Here is a 23,383-nt window from a genome sequence, read left to right as displayed (position 1 = left end):
TACAATTACCTTTAAATGGGCAGTAATGTTAAGGCACACAAATTTAATATTAACTAAATTCCTGTGTCAGGAACTTTGGAAAAAGAGATGGATTATTAAAAACCAGTCAAAAAGCTATACAAGTAAAAACAGCATATTACAATAATTTATGCTACCACCTTCTACTAAAACCAATAAAAAATGAGAAAAAAATAAAATTAAAACATAATTTTTTTTTGAGACGGAGTCTTGCTGTGTCACTCAGGCTGGAGTGCAGTGGCGCGATCTTGGCTCATTGCAACCTCTGCCACCCGGATTAGGCAATCCTCCTGCCTCAGCCTTGCGAGTAGGTGGGATTACAGGTGCCTGCCACCACGCCTGGCTAATTTTTGTATTTTTAGTAGAGACAGGGTTTCACCATGTTGGCCAGGCTGGTCGAACTCCTGACCTCAGGTGATCCACCTGCCTCGGCCTCCCAAAGTGCTGAGATTACAGGCGTGAGGCACCACACCAGGCCTATTTTTAATGATAAAGCTAAGTATAAAATTCGCACAGAGATCAATGAAAACTCGAATTCACCTCCACTCTCTCCAAGACCTTATTAAATCTTTGGCTAAAAAATATTAACATTTATATATATAAACCCACAATGACAAAGAATGGAAAGGTGGCAAATGAACACATGAGAAAATCTGACAAATTTCTAGGGGAAAGATGTGGACAGAGGACTGATCAAGCAGGATACAGAAAACTATAGCTTAGCGTACACTCAACAGCAATTACAGCTGACCCTTGAACAACACAAGTTTGAACTGTGTGGATCCACTTATGTGTGGATTTCCTCCTCTGCCACCCCTGAGAGAGCAAGACCAACCCCTTCCTCCTCCTCCTGATTTTCTTAATAATATATTCTTTTCTTTAGCTTGCTTTATAGTAAGAATATAGTACGTACTACATATAATATACATAACGTGTATTAACTGTTTATGTTGTCAGTAAAGCTTGGGAATCAAAGATTATTTGCGAATTTTCAACTGTGTGGGGGTCAGCACCCCTAACCCTCATGTTGTCCAAGAGTCTACTAGTATGATCAAATGACGCGTATCTACCTTGGAGAATCCCAGAAGTCGAGGGACTTGGGAATACCAGGTTTGATGAAGTAGAATTGAAAACAGGAAGACAAAAGAATTAATGGAAAGTCTAAGCCAGGTGCGGTGGCTCACACCTGTAACCCCAGCACTTTGGGAGGCCGAGGTGAGAGGACTGCTTGAGGTCAGGAGTTCGTGACCAGCCTAGCCAATACGGTGAAACCCAATCTCTACTAAAAATACAAAAATTAGCCGGGCGTGGTGACATGGGCCTGCAAACCCAGCTACTCAAGAGGCTGAGGAAAGAGAATCACTTGAACCTGGGAGGTGAAGGTTGCAGTGAGCCAAGATCGAGATCGCACCACTACACTCTAGTCTTAGGGAGAGAGCAAGACTCTGTCTCAAAAAAAAAAAAAAAGAGATGAAGTTTATATAGAAAACTACATATTGCCATCCTCCTAATCACTGATGCTCAACACACAGGTCAAAGTATGCCTTTCTCTAAGTAATAACATAAAAAGGAGAAGGGCAACTACTGTGGTTACTGGCATCATCCCAGAGCTAAGAATTTGATATTCGAACATTTAGAAGACCCTCTGATAATAGCTGGTTTCTAGATTACTTACTCTAAAGTAAAACCTACTGGTAAACAAGCCCTCTCACATACAAAAAGTTGCCAGTGAGCTTTTAAATATAAATATATATATATATTTTTTGGAGACAGAGTTTCACGCTTTCACCCAGGCTGGAGTGTAGTAGTGTGATGTCGGTTCAGTCCAACTTCCGCCTCCCAGGTTCAAGCGAGTCTCCCGCCTCAGCCTCCGGAGTAGCTGGGATTACAGGCATGTACCACCACATCCGGCTAGTTTTTCTATTTATGGTAGACATAGGGTTTTGCCATGTTGACCAGGCTGGTCTCAAACACTTGACCTCAAGCAATTTGCCCGCCTCAGACTCCCAAAGTGCTGGGATTACAGTCATGAGCAACCATGCCCAGCCTATTTTTAATCTTAAATAGGAATGAAAAGGACCACCAAGCACTAAAGATTACAATCAAAACAAAAATCATCCTGAAAACCCAAGGAACAGAAGAACGCTAAAAAAATTTCATCCCAACTGAGTTTTAAGCAAAAAAACTGTATCTAAGAAACAGGTGTTTGGTTAAAAAAAAAAAAACTTTCAGAGAACAAGAATGAATTCTTCCAAATTAAAAACAAAAATCTGGCCAGGAGCGGTGGCTCACGCCTGTAATCCCAGCACTTTGGGAGGCCAAGGCAGGTGGATCACCTGAGGTCAGGAGTTCGAGACCAGCCTGGCCAACATGGTGAAACCCCCATCTCTACTTAAAATACAAAAATTAGCTGGGCATGTGGCAGGCACCTGTAATCCCAGCTATTTACGAGACTGAGGAAGGAGAATCACTTCAACCCAGGAGGCGGAGATAGAAGTGAGCCGAGATCGTGCCATTGCACTCCAGCTTGGGTGACAGTGTGAAACTCCATCTCAAAAAAAAAAAAGGAAATCCAAAAAGAGAATTGAAAAGACAACAAAAATCTCCCAGAAAGTAGAAACACAGGTCAAAGATACAACTGTTAAGACAGAAAGGATCTAAGCAAAATGTAGTAAAATCTCAGGACAAAAGGACAATCCTAAATGCTTTTGAGGATAGAAGGCACAGGTCACAAGAAGCGTAAGAGCATTAGACCATCAGTAATGGTTATTGCAAGAAGGAATACAGTCAATGTTCTGAGAATAAATTATTTTCACACAAGTCCCTAATATTAAATTGTGTGGAATGAATGAAGGTATTTTCAGACCTCTAAGTATTCAAAAGTTACCCTTCGTATTACACTTCACTTGAAGACACATTCCAGAAAACTCAGAAAATAAATAAAGAGAAAAACCATATATGCAGGACATAGCAGTTCTCACTGAGCAGACTTGATGAGAATATCTTGAAGCAATGCTGAAGGCCTGGAGAATAATCAGAGTCCACACTGCTGCAGGAGGACACAGAGGTAGCAGAGAATAAAGTAACTGGGGTAAACGAAATGTTCTGATACCATCCTTCAGAATTTGGAACAGTTTTGTGGAAGTCAATAAGCGGTGGTAATACCAGGGAAAATAGGAATCAGAAACTCCAAGGGGAAACAAATCTGGGCAGCACTATTTTCATAAGTTATAATAACAGAATCATTTGCAACAGTTCATTTGCAACTATTAAATTATTCTTCAAAGAACAGAAGACAGTAACAGTTACAGGACAGAAAATATTATCAACTTTATCAATATAAAAATAAAGATGGGGCCAGGCGCGGTGGCTCACACCTATAAACCCAGCACTTTGGGAGGCTGAGGCAGACGGATCACCTGAGGTCAGGAGTTCGAGACCAGCCTGGCCAACATTGTAAAACCCCATCTGTACTAAAATTACAAAAATTATATGCGTGGTGGCAGGCACCTGTAATCCCAGCTACTCAGGAAGCTGAGGCAGGAGAATTGCTTGAACCTGGGAGGCAGAGGTTGCAGTGAGCCAAGATTACGTCACTGCACTCCAGCCTAGGAGATAGAGCAAGACTGTCTCCAAAAAAAAAAAAAAAAAAGAGAGAGAGAAAAGAAAATAAGGGTAATAAAAGCATAGGGAAAGAAACACTATCACCTTGTTGACAGAATAAGAAAAATATGTAAGTATGTAGCTTAAATTTGCAAAGGTTTCTCAAAACCTGACACATGTATCATGATAGTATGGGCAGGTACAGATAATTTAGTGGTACAGAAACATCTGTCTATCAGGCTGGGCGTGGTGGCTCACACTTGTAATCCCAGCACTTTGGGAGGCCGAGACGGGCGGATCACGAGGTCAGGAGATCGAGACCACAGTGAAACCTCATCTCTACTAAAAATATAAAAAATTAGCCAGGCATGGTGGCGGGCGCCTGTAATCCCAGCTACTCCGAGAGGCTGAGGCAGGAGAATAGCGTGAACCCGGGAAGCGGAGGTTGCAGTGAGCTGAGATGGCACCATTGCACTCCAGCCTGGGTGACAGAGTGAGACCCCGTCTTAAAAAAAAAAAAAAAAAAAAAAAAATCTGTTTATCTATTCATTCTATTTATCTCAGTTACTCTATTTATGCCAGGTGATAACCAGTTTTTCACTTCCTGTGGAACATAATTTTCTTTTCTTTTCCTTTTTTTTTTTTTTTTGAGATGGACTCCCACTCTTGTCGCCCAGGCTGGAGTGTAGTGGCGTGATCTCGGCTCACTGTAACCTCCACCTCCCAGGTCCAAGTGATTCTCCTGCCTCAGCCTCCTGAGTATCTGGGATTACACGCACATGCCATCATGCCCAGCTAATTTTTGAATTTTTAGGAGACGGGGTTTCACCATGTTGGCCAGGCTGGTCTCAAACTCCTGACCTTGTGATCCACCCACCTCGGCCTCCCAAAGTGCTGGGATTATAGGCGTGGGCCACCGTGTCCAGCCCATAATTTTCTTTAAAAAGCTATTTAAATTAAAAAGTAAGTTAATTTCGGCCAGGCGCGGTGGCTCATGCCTGTAATCCCAGCACTTTGGGAGGCCCAGGTGGGCGGATCATGAGGTCAGGAGATCAAGACCATCCTGGCTAACATGGTGAAACCCCATCTCTACTGAAAATACAAAAAAATTAGCTGGGCATGGTGGCGGGCACCTGTAGTCCCAGCTACTCAAGAGGCTGAGGCAGGAGAATGGCGTGAATCCGGGAGGTGGAACTTGCAGTGAGCCAAGATCGTGCCACTGCACTCCAGCCTGGGCGACAGAGCGAAACTCCATCTCAAAAAAAAAAAAAAAAAAAGTAAGTTAATTTCCTTAAGTTCAAAATAAATAACAAAGTGGCAGGTGGACCCTGGCAAAGTTCGGAAGGAGTATTCAAATGAATGAAGTATGAAAAACACCTCAGGCTGTGCGCGGTGGCTTACACCTGTAATCCTAGCACTTTGGGAGGCCGAGGTGGGCAGATCACGAGGTCAGGAATTCGAGACCAGCCTGGCCAACATGCTGAAACCCTGTCTCTGCTCAAGATACAAAAAAAAAAAAAAAAAATTAGCTGGGTGTGGTGACATGCACCTGTAATCCCAGCTACTCAGGAAGCTGGGGCAGAAGAATCACTTGAACCCAGGAGGTGGAGGGTGCAGTGAGCTGACATCACACCACTGCACACCAGCTTGGGCAACAGCACCAAGACTCCTTTTCAAAAAAATAAAAGAAAGAAAAACACTTCAATAGATAAAACTAAATTTAGGAAATATAGTAAATTTAGTAAACAATTATATTGGAAGAAGTAAATAAAGTAGAGGTGATGCATGAGCTAAATTCTCATCTACCATAACAGGTTAAATGTATTTAGATTTAATAAACCAAAACACAGTAATAGAAGCACATATAAGCACATTTAGCACATTTAGAACTAAATTATATATCAGATGAATTAAAAACAGTAACAAAAGTGGTTCCTTTGAGAGAGGAGGCCTAGGAGCAGGGAAAGCAGAGTAGGCCAGGATCTATTAATAAGCCCTTCTTTACTACACAATTGTTTAATGACATGCATGTATGTAATGCCTTGGTAGGAATGGCACAGGGGTAGGATGGAAAATCAGATCAGCAAGTATTAGCAAAAAATTAAGAAAAGCCTTCTAAAGTGACTGACACTTACCTACTGGGGCCTGGGGGGCTCCAAAGCCCAAAGTGGCTGTCGTAGTATTAAATCCAGGGGCCCCAAAGGCTCCTGTACCAAGAGGCCCTCCAATCTTAGGTTGGTTGTTCCCAAACAAAGATGCCTGTCCAGCACCAAGAGCTATGGAGACAAGAGGAAAGAAAAAAGCACCACAGAAGATCCTTTCAATGTTGTGCCAGAGGTCAGTTACTTAAAAATATAATACATTTGGAAACTTCATAATGACCACTCATTTCAACAAAGGGGTGAATATGGTTAAGTGCTACTACAGGTCAAGTACTGGGCTCAGTACATTATACACATCATAGGTAAAATACTTAAATCTCTCTGTGCTTCAGTTTCCTCAACTATAACATGAAGTAACATATAGCTTAGATATTTATCCTAAAATTAAAATGAATAAACATTTGTAAAGCATTTAGAAGACATCAGGCACATACTACATGCTCATCAAAATGTCTGATGTAGAAACTATTATTCTCATTTAACAGAGGAGAAAACTTACGGTTTAGTAATTAGCATGATGTCACAATGTTATGATAGAAATGGGGTTCAAACCTAGGTGTATTTGACAACCAGGGCTCTTAACTGCCTACCACACTATAGTAAAACAGGTTTCCAAAGAATTTTTAAAAATTAATTATTCTTAAAAATTCAATACTTGCAAATCAAAATACTCAACTAACACAATCATGTCCTCTTTCTTACAGACTGAACTACAGGAAAACTAAATCCAACATATCTTTCACTAATACAACATAACACTTTCATTTATACCATCTCATGAAAACCGGTTTATCTAGACGAACTTGGTTTACAAAAAGCTCAACATCTTCTGGTGAGGTTACTAAACAGACTCAAATTTCAGCAGGAACCAGAGTGGTTGGACTAAGAACTCATTTTCACCAGAGAGAAACCCATTGCAGAAACTTGTATTGTTGAATTTTGCTTAGGGACCTTGTTGTTGGTGGTGATTTTAGAAGTGTAAAACAGGAGAGAATATGGTGAATACAAGTTATTGGCATTATTAAAAAATTCTATTCAATTTCCCACCATATTTCCCCAAAATTATTGGCAATTTATAAGATTTAAAGTTCCTTTAAAAAAAGAGAGAGAGAGAGAGAGAGAGACAGACAGGATCTCATTATGTTACCGAGGCTGAGTCCTGGGCGAAAGTAATCCTCCCACCTTAGCCTACTGAGTAGCTGGGACTACAGGCATGCATCACCACACATGGCTTCTGAAGTTCTTTTTAACATATCAACTGCATCTTGAAACAAATACCATTTACCAGGAAAATCACTTCAAAGATACAATACTTGCAGGTCAAAAATATTGTACGGGAACTGCTTTGAGATCACAATCGAAAAAGAACAGGAAGTTTATACCAAGACAACCCACACAATATAAATCAGAAAGGATGACTACTGAACAAATTACTCTGACTGTCCAACCTCATTAAAAATAAGACAACAGGGTCGGGCGCGGTGCCTCATGCCTGTAATCCCACTACTTTGGGAGGCCGAGGTGCGTGGATCACCTGAAATTAGGAGTTCAAGACCAGCCTGACCAACATGGAGAAACCCTGTCTCTACTAAAAATACAAAAATTAGCTGGGTGTGGTGGCACATGCTTGTAACCTAGCTACTCGGGAGGCTGAGGCAGGAGAATCGCTTGAACCCAGGAGGTGGAGGTTGCAGTGTGCCAAGATCATGCCATTGCACTCCAGCCTGGGTGACAAGAGCAAAACTCCATCTCAAAAAAAAAAAAAAAAAAAAAAAAAAAAGGACAGGTTTGGGACAAAGAATAAGACTTCTTTTAAAGTTCTAAACCATTAGTAATTAACGCAAGCTCCAAAAAATACTAAAATTATATTACTTCATCAAAGGAAATAGTTTACAGCACAAATTACAGAATTGTTTATTTTCTGGTAGGCTAATACCTCCTTGCCTCCAAACAAAAACTTAGGTGAAACTCAAATATATAAAATAGATTAAAAATTCTACTCTAAATGTGTGTTGCTCTCACCTTTACAGGATCCCTGGATGATGACCCATGAATCAGTCTAAAATCACTGTACTTCATTTCAGTAATCCACAGAAGAATAAACAAAAGGCACTGTGGGCCGGGCGCAGTGGCTCACGCCTGTAATCCTAGCACTTTGGGAAGCTGAGGTGGGCAGATCACCTGAGGTCAGGAGTTCGAGACCAGCCTGACAAACATGGAGAAACCCTGTCTCTACTAAAAATACAAAATTAGCTGGGCGTGGTGGCACATGCCTGTAATCCCAGCTACTCAGGAAGGCTGAAGCAGGAGAATCGCTTGAACCCGGGAGGCGGAGGTTGCAGTGAGCCGAGATCACGCCACTGCACTCCAGCCTGGGCAACAAGAGCAAAAGTCTGTCTCAAAAAAAAAAAAAAAAAAAAAAAAAAAAAAGGCACTGTGTGGTTTGAGTTGTCTGTAAAGGGATCATCATAAAATGACTTGACTACTGACTACTGCAATTTATCAATGGAAAAACAGGTATTTTTATCCAGATCTGCCTTGTTTTATGCACAAATGGCTTTTTATGTTTAATGAAAGAACTAATGGTCCACAATTTGAGGGGCATTCTGAGTGTGGTGATCTGTGATATAATAAAGTTTTGGTAATTTGTCAAGATAGGAAAAATGTACTATATTTATGATTAGCTGTAGCAGTTATAAAGAAGCTGTATGGGGGACAAAATGGTAATAGCGGCCTTAGAAACTCCAAAGAAAATCAAGAAAAAATTGAAAATGGCTATTTTCCTTTTGAGATATTCCAAAATTGTTAGAATTTAAATTTATCTGAGGCATCTATTAGCACCAGAAAGATTTTTCTATGTGTCTCTTAGTATTACAATCAATCTTCCTATATATAGCCATTACTTCAAGGAAAACCTGTAGAACGAAGGTTTATTATTACTACTAAGTAACCAGGGCAGTGTTGTGCAATTGATAGTGCTAATGACAGTTAATATGACTATAAAAGAAGAAACTGTTATGTACATGAGTTAATGAATGTTTCTTAGTCTGAATACATGGGGCGGGAGAAAATCACACATCAAGGGTCAGTATAAAACCTTTTATACTAAGATTGGTTTCTTAAATCGAAGCATTCAAAAAAATCTTATGTATTTGTACATTTAATATTTGTATATCAACTACTCATTAAGTACCCAAACGCCCACATTACAGGAGGCTTGAGTTTGAATCTCCATCACTGAAAATAAGAGGCTGCAGAGAAACACTCACTTAGCTATTGCCTCCCAAAAATACAGCCTAAAGCTATAGTGCTAGTCTACCTGTTAAACCATGAAATGCAGAGTTCAGGAATGTGGGTGTTTATATGCAAATCTCAGGAAACGTTCCTCCCAAACCCAAGGGCCTGCTTCAGCAGATGTGATAATCAGGGAACTGCAACAGTGTGTGCGCTTGGTGACTCACAATTCTCATTTCCCTACATGATATGCTGCTGCTAAGGTTGGGGTGTAAAATTCTTAATTGGTTGTATTCTTCTTTTAGTTTATAGGAGAGGCATGTATAAGGAATATACAACAGAAACACAATGCAGTTTGTTTATTGTGAGAGAACTGCTGAAGGAAAACAGAATATTATTAAAATAAAATGTTAGGAGACTACATTATTGTGGAATAAGAGACAAAAGCATCAGAAAAAGAGTTACAGAGTCTTGGAATATGGGGGAAGATACTGCTAATCATAACCTACAAGATCCAGGAGCCAAAGAGAAAGTAATTCTGATCACATAAAAATAAAACTTGTGGCTGGACGCAGTGGCTCATGCCTGTAATCCCAGTACTTTGGGAGGCCGAGGCGGGAGAATCACGAGGTCAGGAGTTCCAGACTAGCCTGGCCAAAATGGCGAAACCTCATTTCTACTAAAAATACAAAAATTAGGCTGAGGCAGAACTGCTTGAACCCGGGAGGCAGAGGTTGTAGTGAGCCGAGATCACACCACTGCACTCCAGCATGGGCAACAGAGCAAGAGTCCATCTTGGAAAAAAATAAAACTTGTGGCCTGGTGCAGTGGCTCATGCTGGGAGGCTGAGGCAGGCAGATCACCCGAGGTCAGTAGTTCAAGACCAGCCTGGCCAACATGGTGAAACCCCATCTCTACTAAAATTACAAAAATTATTTAAAAAATGTAAAAACCTTCCTTAATTTGAATTTGAGCAAAAAAAGAAAAAAGAAAAACCTTCCTTCATTTGCCCGTACCAAAGCTATTTTTTCCTAAAGGGTTGGAAGAAAACATTATTTGATTTCAGATGATATATTCTGCATATGTTTAGGGATCACAATGTACAACAAAATGAGAGCTTTTGTTTTCATTTCTTGCAAAATTTGTGTGGTAGAAGTTGGATAAGTTGAAAAGCTCAAATGAAATTCTTTCTGAGGTATAATGAGGAATTTCATTAAAAAAACTAATTTATTGAGAGTTTTTAGCATGAAGGGTTGTTGAATTTTGTCAAAGGCCTTTTTTGCATCTATTGAGATAATCATGTGGTTTTTGTCTTTGGTTCTGTTTATATGCTGGATTACATTTATTGATTTGCATATGTTGAACCAGCCTTGGTATTTATAGCACATATCTCAAAATAAGAGCTATGACAAACCCACAGCCAATATCATACTGAATGGGCAAAAACTGGAAGCATTCCCTTTGAAAACCGGCACGAGACAGGGATGCCCTCTCTCACCACTCCTATTCAACATAGTGTTGGAAGTTCTGGCCAGGGCAATCAGGCAGGAGAAGGAAATAAAGGGCATTCAATTAGCAAAAGAGGAAGTCAAATTGTCCCTGTTTGCAGATGACATGATTGTATGTCTAGAAAACCCCATTGTCTCAGCCCAAAATCTCCTTAAGCTGATAGGCAACTTCAGCAAAGTCTCAGGATACAAAATCAATGTGCAAAAATCACAAGCATTCTTATACACCAATCACAGACAAACAGAGAGCCAAATCATGAGTGAACTCCCATTCACAATTGCTTCAAAGAGAATAACATACCTAGGAATCCAACTTACAAGGGATGTGAAGGACCTCTTCAAGGAGAACTACAAACCACTGCTCAATGAAATAAAAGAGGATACAAACAAATGGAAGAACATTCCATGCTCATGGGTTGGAAGAATCAATATCGTGAAAATGGCCATACTGCCCAAGGTAATTTATAGATTCAATGCCATCCCCATCAAGCTACCAATGACTTTCTTCACAGAATTGGAAAAAACTACTTTAAAGTTCATATGGAACCAAAAAAAGAGCCCGTATCGCCAAGTCAATCCTAAGCCAAAAGAACAAAGCTGGAGGCATCACGCTACTTGACTTCAAACTATGGTACAAGGCTACAGTAACCGAAACAGCATGGTACTGGTAACAAAACAGAGATAGAGATCAATGGAACAGAATAGAGCCCTCAGAAATAATGCCGCATATCTACAACCATCTGATCTTTGACAAACCTGACAAAAACAAGAAATGGGGAAAGGATTCCCTATTTAATAAATGGTGCTGGGAAAACTGGCTAGCCATATGTAGAAAGATGAAACTGGATCCCTTCCTTATACCTTATACAAAAATTAATTCAAGATGGATTAAAGACTTACATGTTAGACCTAAAACCATAAAAACCCTAGAAGAAAACCTAGGCAATACCATTCAGGACATAGGCATGGGCAAGGACTTCATGTCTAAAACACCAAAAGCAATGGCAACAAAAGCCAAAATTGACAAATGGGATCTAATTAAACTGAAGAGCTTCTGCTCAGCAAAAGAAACTGCCATCAGAGTGAACAGGCAACCTACAGAATGGGAGAAAAGTTTTACAATCTACTTATCTGACAAAGGGCTAATATCCAGAATCTACAAAGAACTCAAAGTTACAAGAAAAAACCCCATCAAAAAGTGGGCAAAGGATATGAACAGATACTTCTCAAAAGAAGACATTTATGCAGCCAAAAGACACATGAAAAAATGCTCATCTTCACTGGCCATCAGAGAAATGCAAATCAAAACCACAATGAGATACCATCTCACACCAGTTAGAATGGCCATCATTAAAAGGTCAGGAAACAACAGGTGCTGGAGAGGATGTGGAGAAATAGGAACACTTTTACACTGTTGGTGGGACTGTAAACTAGTTCAACCATTGTGGAAGTCAGTGTGGCGATTCCTCAGGGATCTAGAACTAGAAATACCATTTGACCCAGCCATCCCATTACTGGGTATATACCCAAAGGATTATAAATCATGCTGCTATAAAGACACATGCACACGTATGTTTATTGTGGCACTATTCACAATAGCAAAGACTTGGAACCAACCCCAATGTCCAAAAACGATAGACTGGATTAAGAAAATGTGGCACATATACACCATGGAATACTATGCAGCCATAAAAAATGATGAGTTCATGTCCTTTGTAGGGACATGGATGAAACTGGAAACCATCATTCTCAGCAAACTATCGCAAGGACAAAAAACCAAACACTGCATGTTCTCACTCATAGGTGGGAACTGAACAATGAGAACACTTGGACACAGGAAGGGGAACATCACACTCCAGGGACTGTTGTGGGGTGGGGGGAGTGGGGAGGGATAGCATTAGGAGATATACCTAATGCTAAATGACGAGTTAATGGGTGCAGCACACCAACATGGCACATGTAAACATATGTAACAAACCTGCACATTGTGCACATGTACCCTAAAACTTAAAAGTATAATAATAATTAAAAAAACCTATTATATAACCAAAAAGAGTGAATATCCACAATACACAAAGAATCCTTAAAAATAAATTAAGTGGCCAGGCACGGAGGCTCACGCCTGTAATCCCAGCACTTTGGGAAGCCGAGGCTGGTGGATCACTTGAGGTCAGGAGTTCGAGACCAGCCTGGCCAACATGGTGAAACCCCGTCTCTAACTAAAAAAATACAAAGTTAGCCGGGTGCAGTGGTGCATGCCTATAATCCCGGCTACATGGGAGGCTGAGGCAGGAGAATCACTTGAACTCAGGAGGTGGAGGTTGCCGTGAGCTGAGATCGCACCATTGTACTCCAGCCAGGGCAACGAAAGAAACTCGGTCTCTAAATAAATAAATAAAATATAAATTAACAAGAATCTCAAGTTAGTGGTAGGTGCAGAAAAAAAGAAACAATAATCCAATACTATGAACAGAGAACTGACTCAAATGGCAAATAAAAAAACCCAAAGATATTCACCTTTGCCAGTAATCAGTGAAGTGCAAACTGGAATGCACCAATTTCTAATGTCGTGTATGAAAAGACAAAAAAGCCCAATATGGAAAACATAGAAAAATGGGCATTTTATATAATATGAGCAACACAAACTGTTATTATTTTTGAAAGGCAAATTAGCAAATTCAACCAAAATCTGAAATATGTGTATATTCCAACACTGCAATTCCAATTTGATGTATCAATCCTACAATAAACTAACACATGCAAAATTACGTAACAAAAAATGTTCACTAAGGTTTTGCCAACATCTTCAAATAAATGTCCATCAATAGGTGAAATGTTAAATAATGGTATATGTACGATGTGTATAAATTGTGTGTATTTAATGGAATACGAAATAATTTTTTTGGGAATGAGACTTTTCTCTGGAGTGCAGTGGTGATTCTCCCACCTCAGCCTCCCGAGTAGCTCGGACTACAGGCACATGCCACCAAGCCCAGCTAACTTTTTGCATTTTTAGTACAGACAGGGTCTCCCTATGTTGCCCAAGTAATCCGTGCACCTCAGCCTCCCAAAGACCTGGCATTATTACAGGCATGAGCCACCTCATCCAGGTCTAAGTAGGGTTTTTCAAAATGAGATCAGTATGTATGTACTGACCAAAAGAAAAACTGGTATTATGTGAAATGAAAATACAAGTCACAGAACACTATGTAAGACAGTGCTTTCGAACATCTTCAACTACAGCACATGCAATGAAAAACACTGAGATCCAAAACACATAAACACAAACACAACTGAAACAAAGTTTCGTAAAAGGATATTAACCTTAATATTTTAATTTTTTTTTTTTTTTAGGACAGAGTCTCATTCTGTTACCCAGGCTGGAGTGCAGTGGTACTATCATAACCCACTGCAGCATCTACCTCCCAGGCTCAAGCGATCCTCCCACAGCACATCTCATTCAGCTGCTTCAGTAGCTAGGACTACAGGCACATGCCACCATGTATATCTATTTTTTTTTTTGATAGCTTCTTACTATGTTGCTCAAGATGATGTTAAACTCCTGACCTCAAGCAATCCTCCTGCCTAGGCCTCCCAAAGTGCTGGGATTAGAAGCATAACCCATTAGGCCAAGCCCACTGATTTTTAATTCTACTTCATTTTCTTCAAATGCTGATTGCAGGCAACTGTATTAATTATAACCAACTAATGCATCTCAGTCTTTGGCTTAAAAGTCACTCATACAGGGTATAGTTTCCATTTAAAAATATAATCCCAGGCTGGGCACGATGGTTCACACCTGTAATCCCAGCACTTTGGGAGACCGAGGCGGGCAGATCACCTGAGGTCGGGGGTTTGAGACCAGCCTGACCAACATGGAGAAACCCCATCTCTACTAAAAATACAAAATTAGGCTGGGCGCGGTGGCTCATGCTTGTAATCCCAGCACTTTGGGAGGCCGAGGCGGGCGGATCACGAGTTCAGGAGATCGAGACCAGGGTGAAACCCTGTCTCTACTAAAAATATAAAAAAAAAATCAGCCGGGCGTGGTGGCGGGCGCCTGTAGTCCCAGCTACTCAGAGAGGCTGAGGCAGGAGAATGGCGTGAACCCGGGAGGCGGAGCTTGCAGTGAGCCGAGATCGCGCCACTGCACTCCAGAAAAAAAAAAAAAAAAAAAAAAAAAAATACAAAATTAGCTGGGCATGGGGGCACATGCCTGTAATTCCAGCTACTAGGGAGGCTGAGGCAGGAGAATCGCTTGAAACCAGGAGGCAGAGGCGGAGTCTGTGGTGAGCCAAGATCGTGCCATTGCACTCCAGCCTGGGTAACAAGAGCGAAACTCTAACTCAAAAACCAAACCAGAATATAATCCTAAACCCTAAATATAAAAGACATGTATGTACAGATGTGTGTGTAAACATGTCCAACAAGTGCATAGAAAGGGGTCTGAGGAGATACATGCCAAACAAACCTAATCATTTCACAGGTGAAAAAGACTGGACTTTTCATGAAACTTATGAATTGTTAAAAACTTTTTTTTTTTTTTTTTTTTTTTGAGACGGAGTCTCACTCTGTTGCCCAGGCTGGAGTGCAGTGGCGTGATCTCGGCTCACCGTAAGCTCCGCCTCCCGGGTTCACGCCATTCTCCTGCCTCAGCCTCTCCGAGTAGCTGGGACTACAGGCGCCCGCCACCACACCTGGCTAATTTTTTGTATTTTTTTAGTAGAGACGGAGTTTCACCGTGGTCTCGATCTCCTGACCTCGTGATTCGCCCGCCTCGGCCTCCCAAAGTGCTGGGATTACAAGTGTGAGCCACCGCGCCCAGCCTGTTAAAAACTTTTTACCAGCACTTACATCTTTTATCTTAAGCAGAGAGCACTGACTCATGCCTATATTCCCAGCACTTTAAGAGCTCAAGGCAGGAGGATGGCTTCAGCCCAGGGGTTCAAGACCAGCCTGGGCAAAACAGGCCGACCTCATCTCTCCAAAATATTAAAAAATTAGCCGAGCATGGTGGCTTGCACCTGTTGTCCCAGTTACTAGGGAGGCTGAGGTGGGAAGATGGTTTGAGCCTGGGAGGTAGAGGTTGCAGTGAGCTGTGATCATGCCAATGCACTCCAGCCTGGGCAACAGAGCAACAACCTGTCTCAAAACAAAACAAAACACCTTTTATCTTAAAAAGAAGATTGAAGGCTGGGCGCGGTGGCTCATGTCTGTAATCCCAGATTTAGGGAGGCTGAGGCGGGAGGATCACGACGTCAGGAGTTCGAGACCAGCCTGGCCAACACAGTGAAACCCTGTCTCTACAAAAAATACGAAAATTAGCTGGGCATGGTGGCATGCGACTGTAGTCCCAGCTACTCAGGAAGTGGAGGTTGCAGTGAGCCGAGATTACGCCACTGCACTCCAGCCTGGGGGACAGAGCAAGACTCCATCTCAAAAAAAAAAAAAAAAAAAAAAAAAGGAAAATTGAAAAAAATAAAAATAAAACCACAAAAGCAGATCATAGTACAAAATGAGGTTCCATTAAGAAGGAAATGACAGCCAGGCACGGTGGCTCACACCTGTAATCCCAGCACTTTGGAGGCCGAGGAGGGAGGATCACCTGAGGTCAGGAGTTCAAGACCAGCCTGACCAACATAGTGACACCCCGTCTCTACTAAAAATACAATAATTAGCCAAGGATGGTGGTACACACCTGTAATCCCAGCTACTAGGAAGGCTGAGAGAGGAGAACTGCGTCAACCCGGGAGGCGGAGATTGCAGTGAGCTGAGACTGCACCACTGCACTCCAGCCTGAACGACAGGGTAAGACTCTGTCTCCATAATAAGAGAGAGAGAAAGGAAGGAAGGAAGGAAGGAAGGAAGGAAGGAAGGAAGGAAGGAAGAAGGAAGGAAGGAAGGAAGGAAGGAAGGAAGGAAGGAAGGAAGGAAGGAAGGACAGATGAATGCTCAGATGATAGAAGGAAAAAAAAACAGATTAACTGGACAGTGGAAGCAGACTATGGAAATGGTTTGCAACTAAATGACCACACCTGCAGTCAAACGAATTGAAAAAGTAGGCAAAACTCTATGTTTAATTAAACAACCTAGTTTTACTGTACATGCTAAAACACATATATTTTATGACCATCATCGTGCTCCAACTGTTTAAAAACAGCTGGGCAGGTAGAAGGGTCAGTATCTTCAAAGGCACTGAAAAATAGTTGTTGACAGTAGGAATCAGGGAAAAGGGGTGACACTGGTCTATATGACAATGGAACTAAATAAAATTCTCCTTGCAAAGAAGAATTACATCAGCATGTGCTCTTATTGCTCTGCCTTTCTATTAGGGCCTACTTTGATAAACAGTTTAAGGTCTCAAACCCGTTACAAAAGTAACATGGGGAAACTGAAAGTTAATGTCCTCATGACAATTCTCACATTAAATACTAAAAATCCGAAAAAGATCAGGACTATCAGAGGACATTTTGTAGAAAAGGGAGCATACAGCTTCTAAGACAAACGTGCCAATATTTTAAAGCCTAGTAAAGCATAACTGCTGGGAATGTCTCATAAACGCAACTGGAAAAATGAAAGGTAGACTTCTTAAATTCCAGTAATATAATCAAATAGATGTCTCAAGTTCCAGAAACTAGAAAGTCAAGTTGTGTCACTTCCTAGATCTCATGGTAGCAGTTTCTTACCTGTCCCAAATCCTGCACCAAGCCCAGTTCCAAGAGTCCCAGGTGCTGGTTTACTTCCAAAAATACTATTCCCACTGGTATTTGTGCCAAAACCTAGGAAGACAAAAGAATGAGTGGATTGTACTTTTAATGTAACTCTCAATTTCCTCTATAAGGGAGTTTAACACAAAGCAGTCTGACTCTAAGTTGTGAACCTTTCAGTTATATTTAGGATTCCTAACGTGTAGGATAACTTTAAAAACAAAGAGTTTCACATATGCAAACAAGTCTTCATATTTACTTAAATACATTTCAGCCTTGAAATAATTCAGAGGCCACACACGGTAGCTCACACCTGTAATCCCAGCAATTTGGGAGGCCGAGGCAGACAGATCACCTGAAGTCAGGAGTTCAAAACGAGCCTGGCCAACATGGTGAAACCCCGTCTCTATAAAAATACAAAAGGCCAGGTATGAGGTGCGTGCCTGTAATCCCAGCTACTCGGGAGGCTAAGGTGGGAAAATCGTTTCAACCCGGGAGGCAAAAGTTGCAGTGAGCCTAGATCGCGCCACTGCACTCCAGCCTGGGCGACAGAGCAGGACTCTGTCTCAAAAACAAATAAAAATAAATAAATAAATAAAATAAAATAAAGAAATATCTATTCAATATAGGATAATATCAAAATTCAAGCCAAGTGAATGTGCTTGAGCTTTGGAAACACTGCCTTTGTAAGGCCCAAAGCTTTCAATGCATGTTTCAAGTTTATTTAGAAGAGAAATTAATTCCCCCTAACTTGCACTAAAAAAATGAAACAATTGACCAAGCGTGGTGGCTCATGCCTGTAATCCCAACACTTTGGGAGGCCAAGGTGGGCGGATCATGAGGTCAGGAGTTCAAAAACAGCCTGGGGAACATGGTGAAACCCCGTCTCTACAAAATATACAAAATTAGCCGGGCATGGTGGCGCATGCCTATAAACCCAGCTACTTGGGAGGCTGAGGCAGGAGAATCACTTGAACCCAGGAGACGGGGGTGGCAGTGAGCCAAGATCATGCCACTGCACTCCAGCCTGGATAGAGGGAGACTCTGTTTCAAAAAAAATACAATAAAATAAAATAAAAATAAAACAATCAACAAAGACACTTTAACTGAACCTAAAGGTCCTTGCTAAGAAAAAAATTACCTACAAAACTTTCTATAGTAGCTTTTATTTTGAATAGATGAACCTGGCCTGGATAGTAACATGTAGCTGATTACACATGGGAAGTCTCCTTCACTATGACCCACCATTTAGACAAAATCCTGTAATTCCGCTTTAAAATCCACAGGTATCAGCTGGGCAGGGTGGCTCACAACTGTAATCCCAGCACTCTGGGAGGCAAAGGTGGGTGGGTCACTGGAGGTCACAAGTTCAAGACCAGTCTGGCCAACATGGAGAAACCCCACCTCTACTAAAAATACACAAATTAGCTGGGCATGGTGGTGCACACCCAGAAGAATCTCAACTACTTGGGAGGCTGAAGCAGGAGAATCGCTTAAACCCAGGAGGCACAGGCTGCAGTAAGTCGAGATCGCACCACTGCACTCCAGCCTAGACGACATAGCGAGACACTATCTCAAAAAAAAAAAAAAAAAAAAATCCATAGGTATCAAACAAAGATCCTATTCTGTACTGCTGCCATTACTTTTCTTTTGTTCACCTATGTCCACAAAGTTTCATTATTCCTTTTGGAACACAGTATCAACAAAACAATTAATGAATATGTCATTAATTTCTCATAAGAGAAAAAAAATCATTAGCCAGAAAACCCTGTTTGTAAAACATATGAAGTCATTTAAAAGTCATAAAGCACTGGGCATGATGGCTCACGCCTGTAATCCCAACACGTTGGGAGGCAGAGGCGGGTGGATCACTTGAGGACAGGAGTTTAAGACTAGCCTGGCCAACATGTGAAACCTCTTCTCTACTACTACTAAAAAAAATCAGCTGGCTGTGGTGCTGCACGCTTGTAATCCCAGCGATTTGGGAGGCTAACGCAGGAAGATCGCTTGAACCAAGGAGGCAGAGGGTTACAGTGAGCTGAGATCACACCACTGCACTCCAGCCTGGACAACAGAGCAAGACTCCATCTCCAAAAGAAAAAAAAAAAAATCATGGAGGAAAACTAGCCCAAAAAGATAACAAACAGAGTAAAGAGACTATTTTGGAACAGATGAAAGTATCACTAATATTATACTTTGTCGTGCCAGTATTTGGATTATTATCTCAATGAAAAAAATCAAGAAAAAAGCTGAAGAATATAAAAGTTTAAAAACAATCATATGTCATGTCATTTTAAAATCCAAGCAAGTAGGCTGGGCACAGTGGCTCACGCCTGTAATCCCGCCACTTTGGGAGGCCAAGGCAGGTGGATCACAAGGTCAAGAAAGAGTTCAAGACCAGCCTGGCCAAGACGGTGAAACCCCGTATCTACCAAAAATACAAAAATCAGCCCGGTGTGGTGGTAGGCGCCTATAATCCCAGCTACTTGGGAGGCTGAGGCAGAGAACTGCTTGAACCTGGGAGGTGATGGTTGCAGTGAGCCAAAATCACGCCACTGCACTCCAGCCTGGGTAACAGAGCGAGACTCCATCTCGAAAAAGATGAATACATTAAAAAAAAATCAAATCCAAACAAGTAACCTGAATTAATTGCAATATATTTGACTTAGACATTCATTGAATCTCTTCTTGAATTCTTCTAATAGCTATGCCACAAAAATGGGGTGCTGCCTACTCAAGCATCATCAATTTTCCTTGATGAAAACACAGAAAATGTACTTGGAGATATTCTTTTTCTTTTTGAATAAAAATTTAATCAAAAGGGATCTTACAGCCCCATAAGCAGCAGAAAACAAGACACTCGTGAACTACCTCAAACCCACAGGAGGGAAATAAATCCCAACGTACACTGTTTATACCACACATTTCCTCCGATTCTCACTGACAAAGTTTATTGACTTGTAAAATTCAATTTTACAAATTACAATTAAAAAGACAATTCAAATTCAGCACACAAGTTGGTGAGACAACTCAGATAAAGATGACACCTTTCATTTTCATATCAGTGAACGTGACTGTAAATATATTCACACACCAAAAAAAACCTCTAAGCAAATCAGAAATCTGCAACCATCACTGCAACTTCTGCCTCCTGGGTTCAAGCGATTCTTCTGCCTCAGCCTCCCGAGTAGCTGGGATGACAGGCATGCACCACCATGCCAAGCTAATTTTTGTATTTTTAGTAGAAACGGGGTTTTACCATGCTGGCCAGTCTAGTCTCGAACTCCTGACCTCAGGTGATCTGCCAGCCTCGGTCTCCCAAACTGCTGGGATTACAGGCGTGAACCACCATGCTCGGCTTTTTTGTTTTGTTTTTTGGGGAGACAGCATATATATCTTAATATACATCACATATAACATCATATATATCTTAAAAAAATTTTATTGGCTGGGCGCAGTGGCTCACGCCTGTAATCTCAACATTTTGGGAGGCCGAGGTGAGCAGATCATGAGGTCAGGAGATCGAGACCATCCTGACTAACATGGTGAAACCCCATCTCTACTAAGAATACAAAAAAATTAGCCAGACGTGGCAGCGTGGGCCTATAGTCCCAGCTACTTGGGAGGCTGAGGCAGGAGAATGGTGTGAACCCAGGAGGCAGAGCTTGCAGTGAGCTGAGATCGAGCCGCTGCACTCCAGCCTGGGCAACAAAGCAAGACTCCACCTCGAAAAAAAAAAAAAAATATATATATATATATATTTTATCAAGTGTAGCCTATATAAACACCCTTATCGTGTTCACATAAAAATAACGGGCTGGGCGCAGTGGCTCATGCCTGTAATCCCAGCACTTTGGGAAGCCAAGACAGGCAGATCACCTGAGCTGAGGAGTTTGAGGCCAGCCTGGGTGACATGGCAAACCCTGTCTCTACAAAAATACAAAAATTAGCCAGGTGTGGTGGTGCATGCCTGTAATCCCAGCTACTCGGGAGGCTGAGGTGGGAGGATCACTTGAGCCCAGGAGGCGGAGGTTGCAGTGAGCTGAGATCACACCACTACACTCGAGCCTGGGAGACAGAGTGAGATCCTGTCTCCCCAAAAAACAAACAAAACAGCCAAGCGTGGTGGTTCACGCCTGTAATCCCAGCACTTTGGGAGACCGGGGCTGGCAGATCACCTGAGGTCAGGAGTTCGAGACTAGACTTGCCAACATGGTAAAACCCCGTTTCTACTAAAAATACAAAAATTAGCTGGGCGTGGTGGTGCATGCCTGTAATCCCAGCTACTTGGGAGGCTGAGGCAGAAGAATCGCTTGAACCCAGGAGGCAGAGGTTGCAGTGAGCTGAGATCGCGCCACTGCATTCCAGCCTGGGCGACAAGAGCAAAACTCCGTCTCAAAAAAAAAAAAAAAGGAAAAAAAAGAAAAGAAATAATATTTAATTTTGAACATGAAGCATGCTACAAAAAAAAGAGCTTTATTAAACACACACATTTTCAAAGGGAGTGGAAATTGGTTCTTGAGGGACTAAAATATCACAGATTATGATAGTTTGTGGCCCTCCAAAGAGTCACACAACATAAACAGATGCACAGTATTTGTGTGGTATGAAAATCTCAGGGGAAGGGAGAAGATGATTAAGAAAAAACAGGCCAGGCACAGTGGCTCACGCCTGTAATCCCAGCAATTTGGGAGGCCAATGCCGGCGGACCATGAGGTCAGGAGATCGACACCATCCTGGCTAACACAGTGAAACCCTGTTTCTACTAGAAATACAAAGAAAAAATTAGCCGGGCGTGGTGGTGGGTGCCTGTAGCCCCAGCTACTCAGGAGGCTGAGGCAGGAGAATGGCGTGAACCCAGGAGGCGACACTTGCAGTGAGCCCAGATCTGGCCACTGCTCTCTCGCCTGGGCGACAGAGCGAGACTCCGTCTCAAAAAAAAAAAAAAAAGAAAAAGAAAAAAGAAAAAACGGTCCCATTACAGCAAATACTACTTAAAAATGAAAAAATAGTCTACAAAGGGTCCATGGGGAAGGAAGGGATAATAGAAAAGGTTGAGAAAGGCTAATTGACCCTTAACTATCTTTCCATTTTAATTTTATAGGAAAGAAATAAGTAGGGATGGGTGTGGTGGCTCACGCCTGTAATCCCAGCATTTTGGGAGGCCAAGGAGGGCAGATCACCTGAGGTCAGGAGTTCAAGACGAGCCTTGCCAACGTGGTGAAACCCCATCTCTACTTGAAATACAAAAATTAGCTGGGCATGGTGGCAGGCGCCTGTAATCCCAGCTACTCAGGAGGCTGAGGCAGGAAAAATCACTCAAACCAGGGAGGTGGAGGTTGCAGTGAGCCAAGATTGTGCCATTGCACTCCAGCCTGGGAGGGAGGGGAGAGAGGGAGAGACAGACAGAGACACAGAGAGAGAGAGAGAGAAAGAAAGAGAGAAAGAGAGAGCGAGAGAGAGAGAGAGAGAGAGAAACAGACGCCAAGTATCTTACCCATGGTAACCAAGTCCACTGCCTCAAAACGGTTGTTTCAAACAGAGTATGACCAAAAGGAATTATAGGAACTATAATCATTTCTGGCAGTGAATGAGCAAAATGACTAAAGGGGATTATAAAAATCAAACCAAACACATCAATTTAGGAATTGGTACCTATCAATGACCTATCTACCTTCTTCGTGTAGCTGATAAACGTATTAATCTTCCAATAGATGTTTAATATGATCTCTTTCTCCAGTACAAGATCGTTCAAAAGCTCATTAAGAAACTGTGTTAACTGCTGACCTACACCAAATAACTATGTCTTTGTACTCATCTCCCAAAAAGAATCCATCAGTGCTTAGTGATGTAGGTGGCACACCAAATCCTCAAGAAATATTTGAACCACTATTTCCCTTGACAAACAGAATAAACTTCCCATATCTGATCTGATAGATGCTGAATTTTGAAAACATAATTAGGTAGTTATAAGATATATAGAAAATACTGACTGGGCATGGTGGCTCACGCCTATAATCCCAGCACTTTGGGAGGCCGAGGCAGGCAGATCATTTGAGCTCAGGAGTTCAAGACCAGCCTGGCCAACATGGTGAAACCTTGTCTCTACTAAAAATACAAAAATGAGCCAGGCACAGTGGTACGTGCCTGT

General features: G+C 41.7%; 1 protein-coding gene across 7 annotated transcripts in view; it reads right to left on the bottom strand.

Annotated features, from left to right (window-relative positions):
• NUP98 (nucleoporin 98 and 96 precursor) overlaps positions 1–23,383 on the bottom strand; it is a 132,176-nt gene that overhangs the window by 69,860 nt on the left and 38,933 nt on the right. For all 7 annotated transcript variants that reach the window (XM_032166823.2, XM_058447000.1, XM_058447002.1 and 4 more), the window contains exons 11-12: positions 17,212–17,304; positions 5,757–5,897 (exon numbers count right to left, since the gene is read on the bottom strand). In XM_032166823.2, coding sequence (XP_032022714.1) covers positions 5,757–5,897; positions 17,212–17,304 — 234 coding nt within the window. The remainder of the gene's footprint in view (positions 1–5,756; positions 5,898–17,211; positions 17,305–23,383) is intronic.

This window comes from Hylobates moloch, unplaced genomic scaffold (genome assembly GCF_009828535.3).
Source record: "Hylobates moloch isolate HMO894 unplaced genomic scaffold, HMol_V3 SCAFFOLD_11, whole genome shotgun sequence".
Taxonomy (NCBI): Eukaryota; Metazoa; Chordata; class Mammalia; order Primates; family Hylobatidae; genus Hylobates; species Hylobates moloch.
Note: the sequence above shows the minus strand (reverse complement) of the source record. Positions and strands in the feature narration are given on the sequence as shown.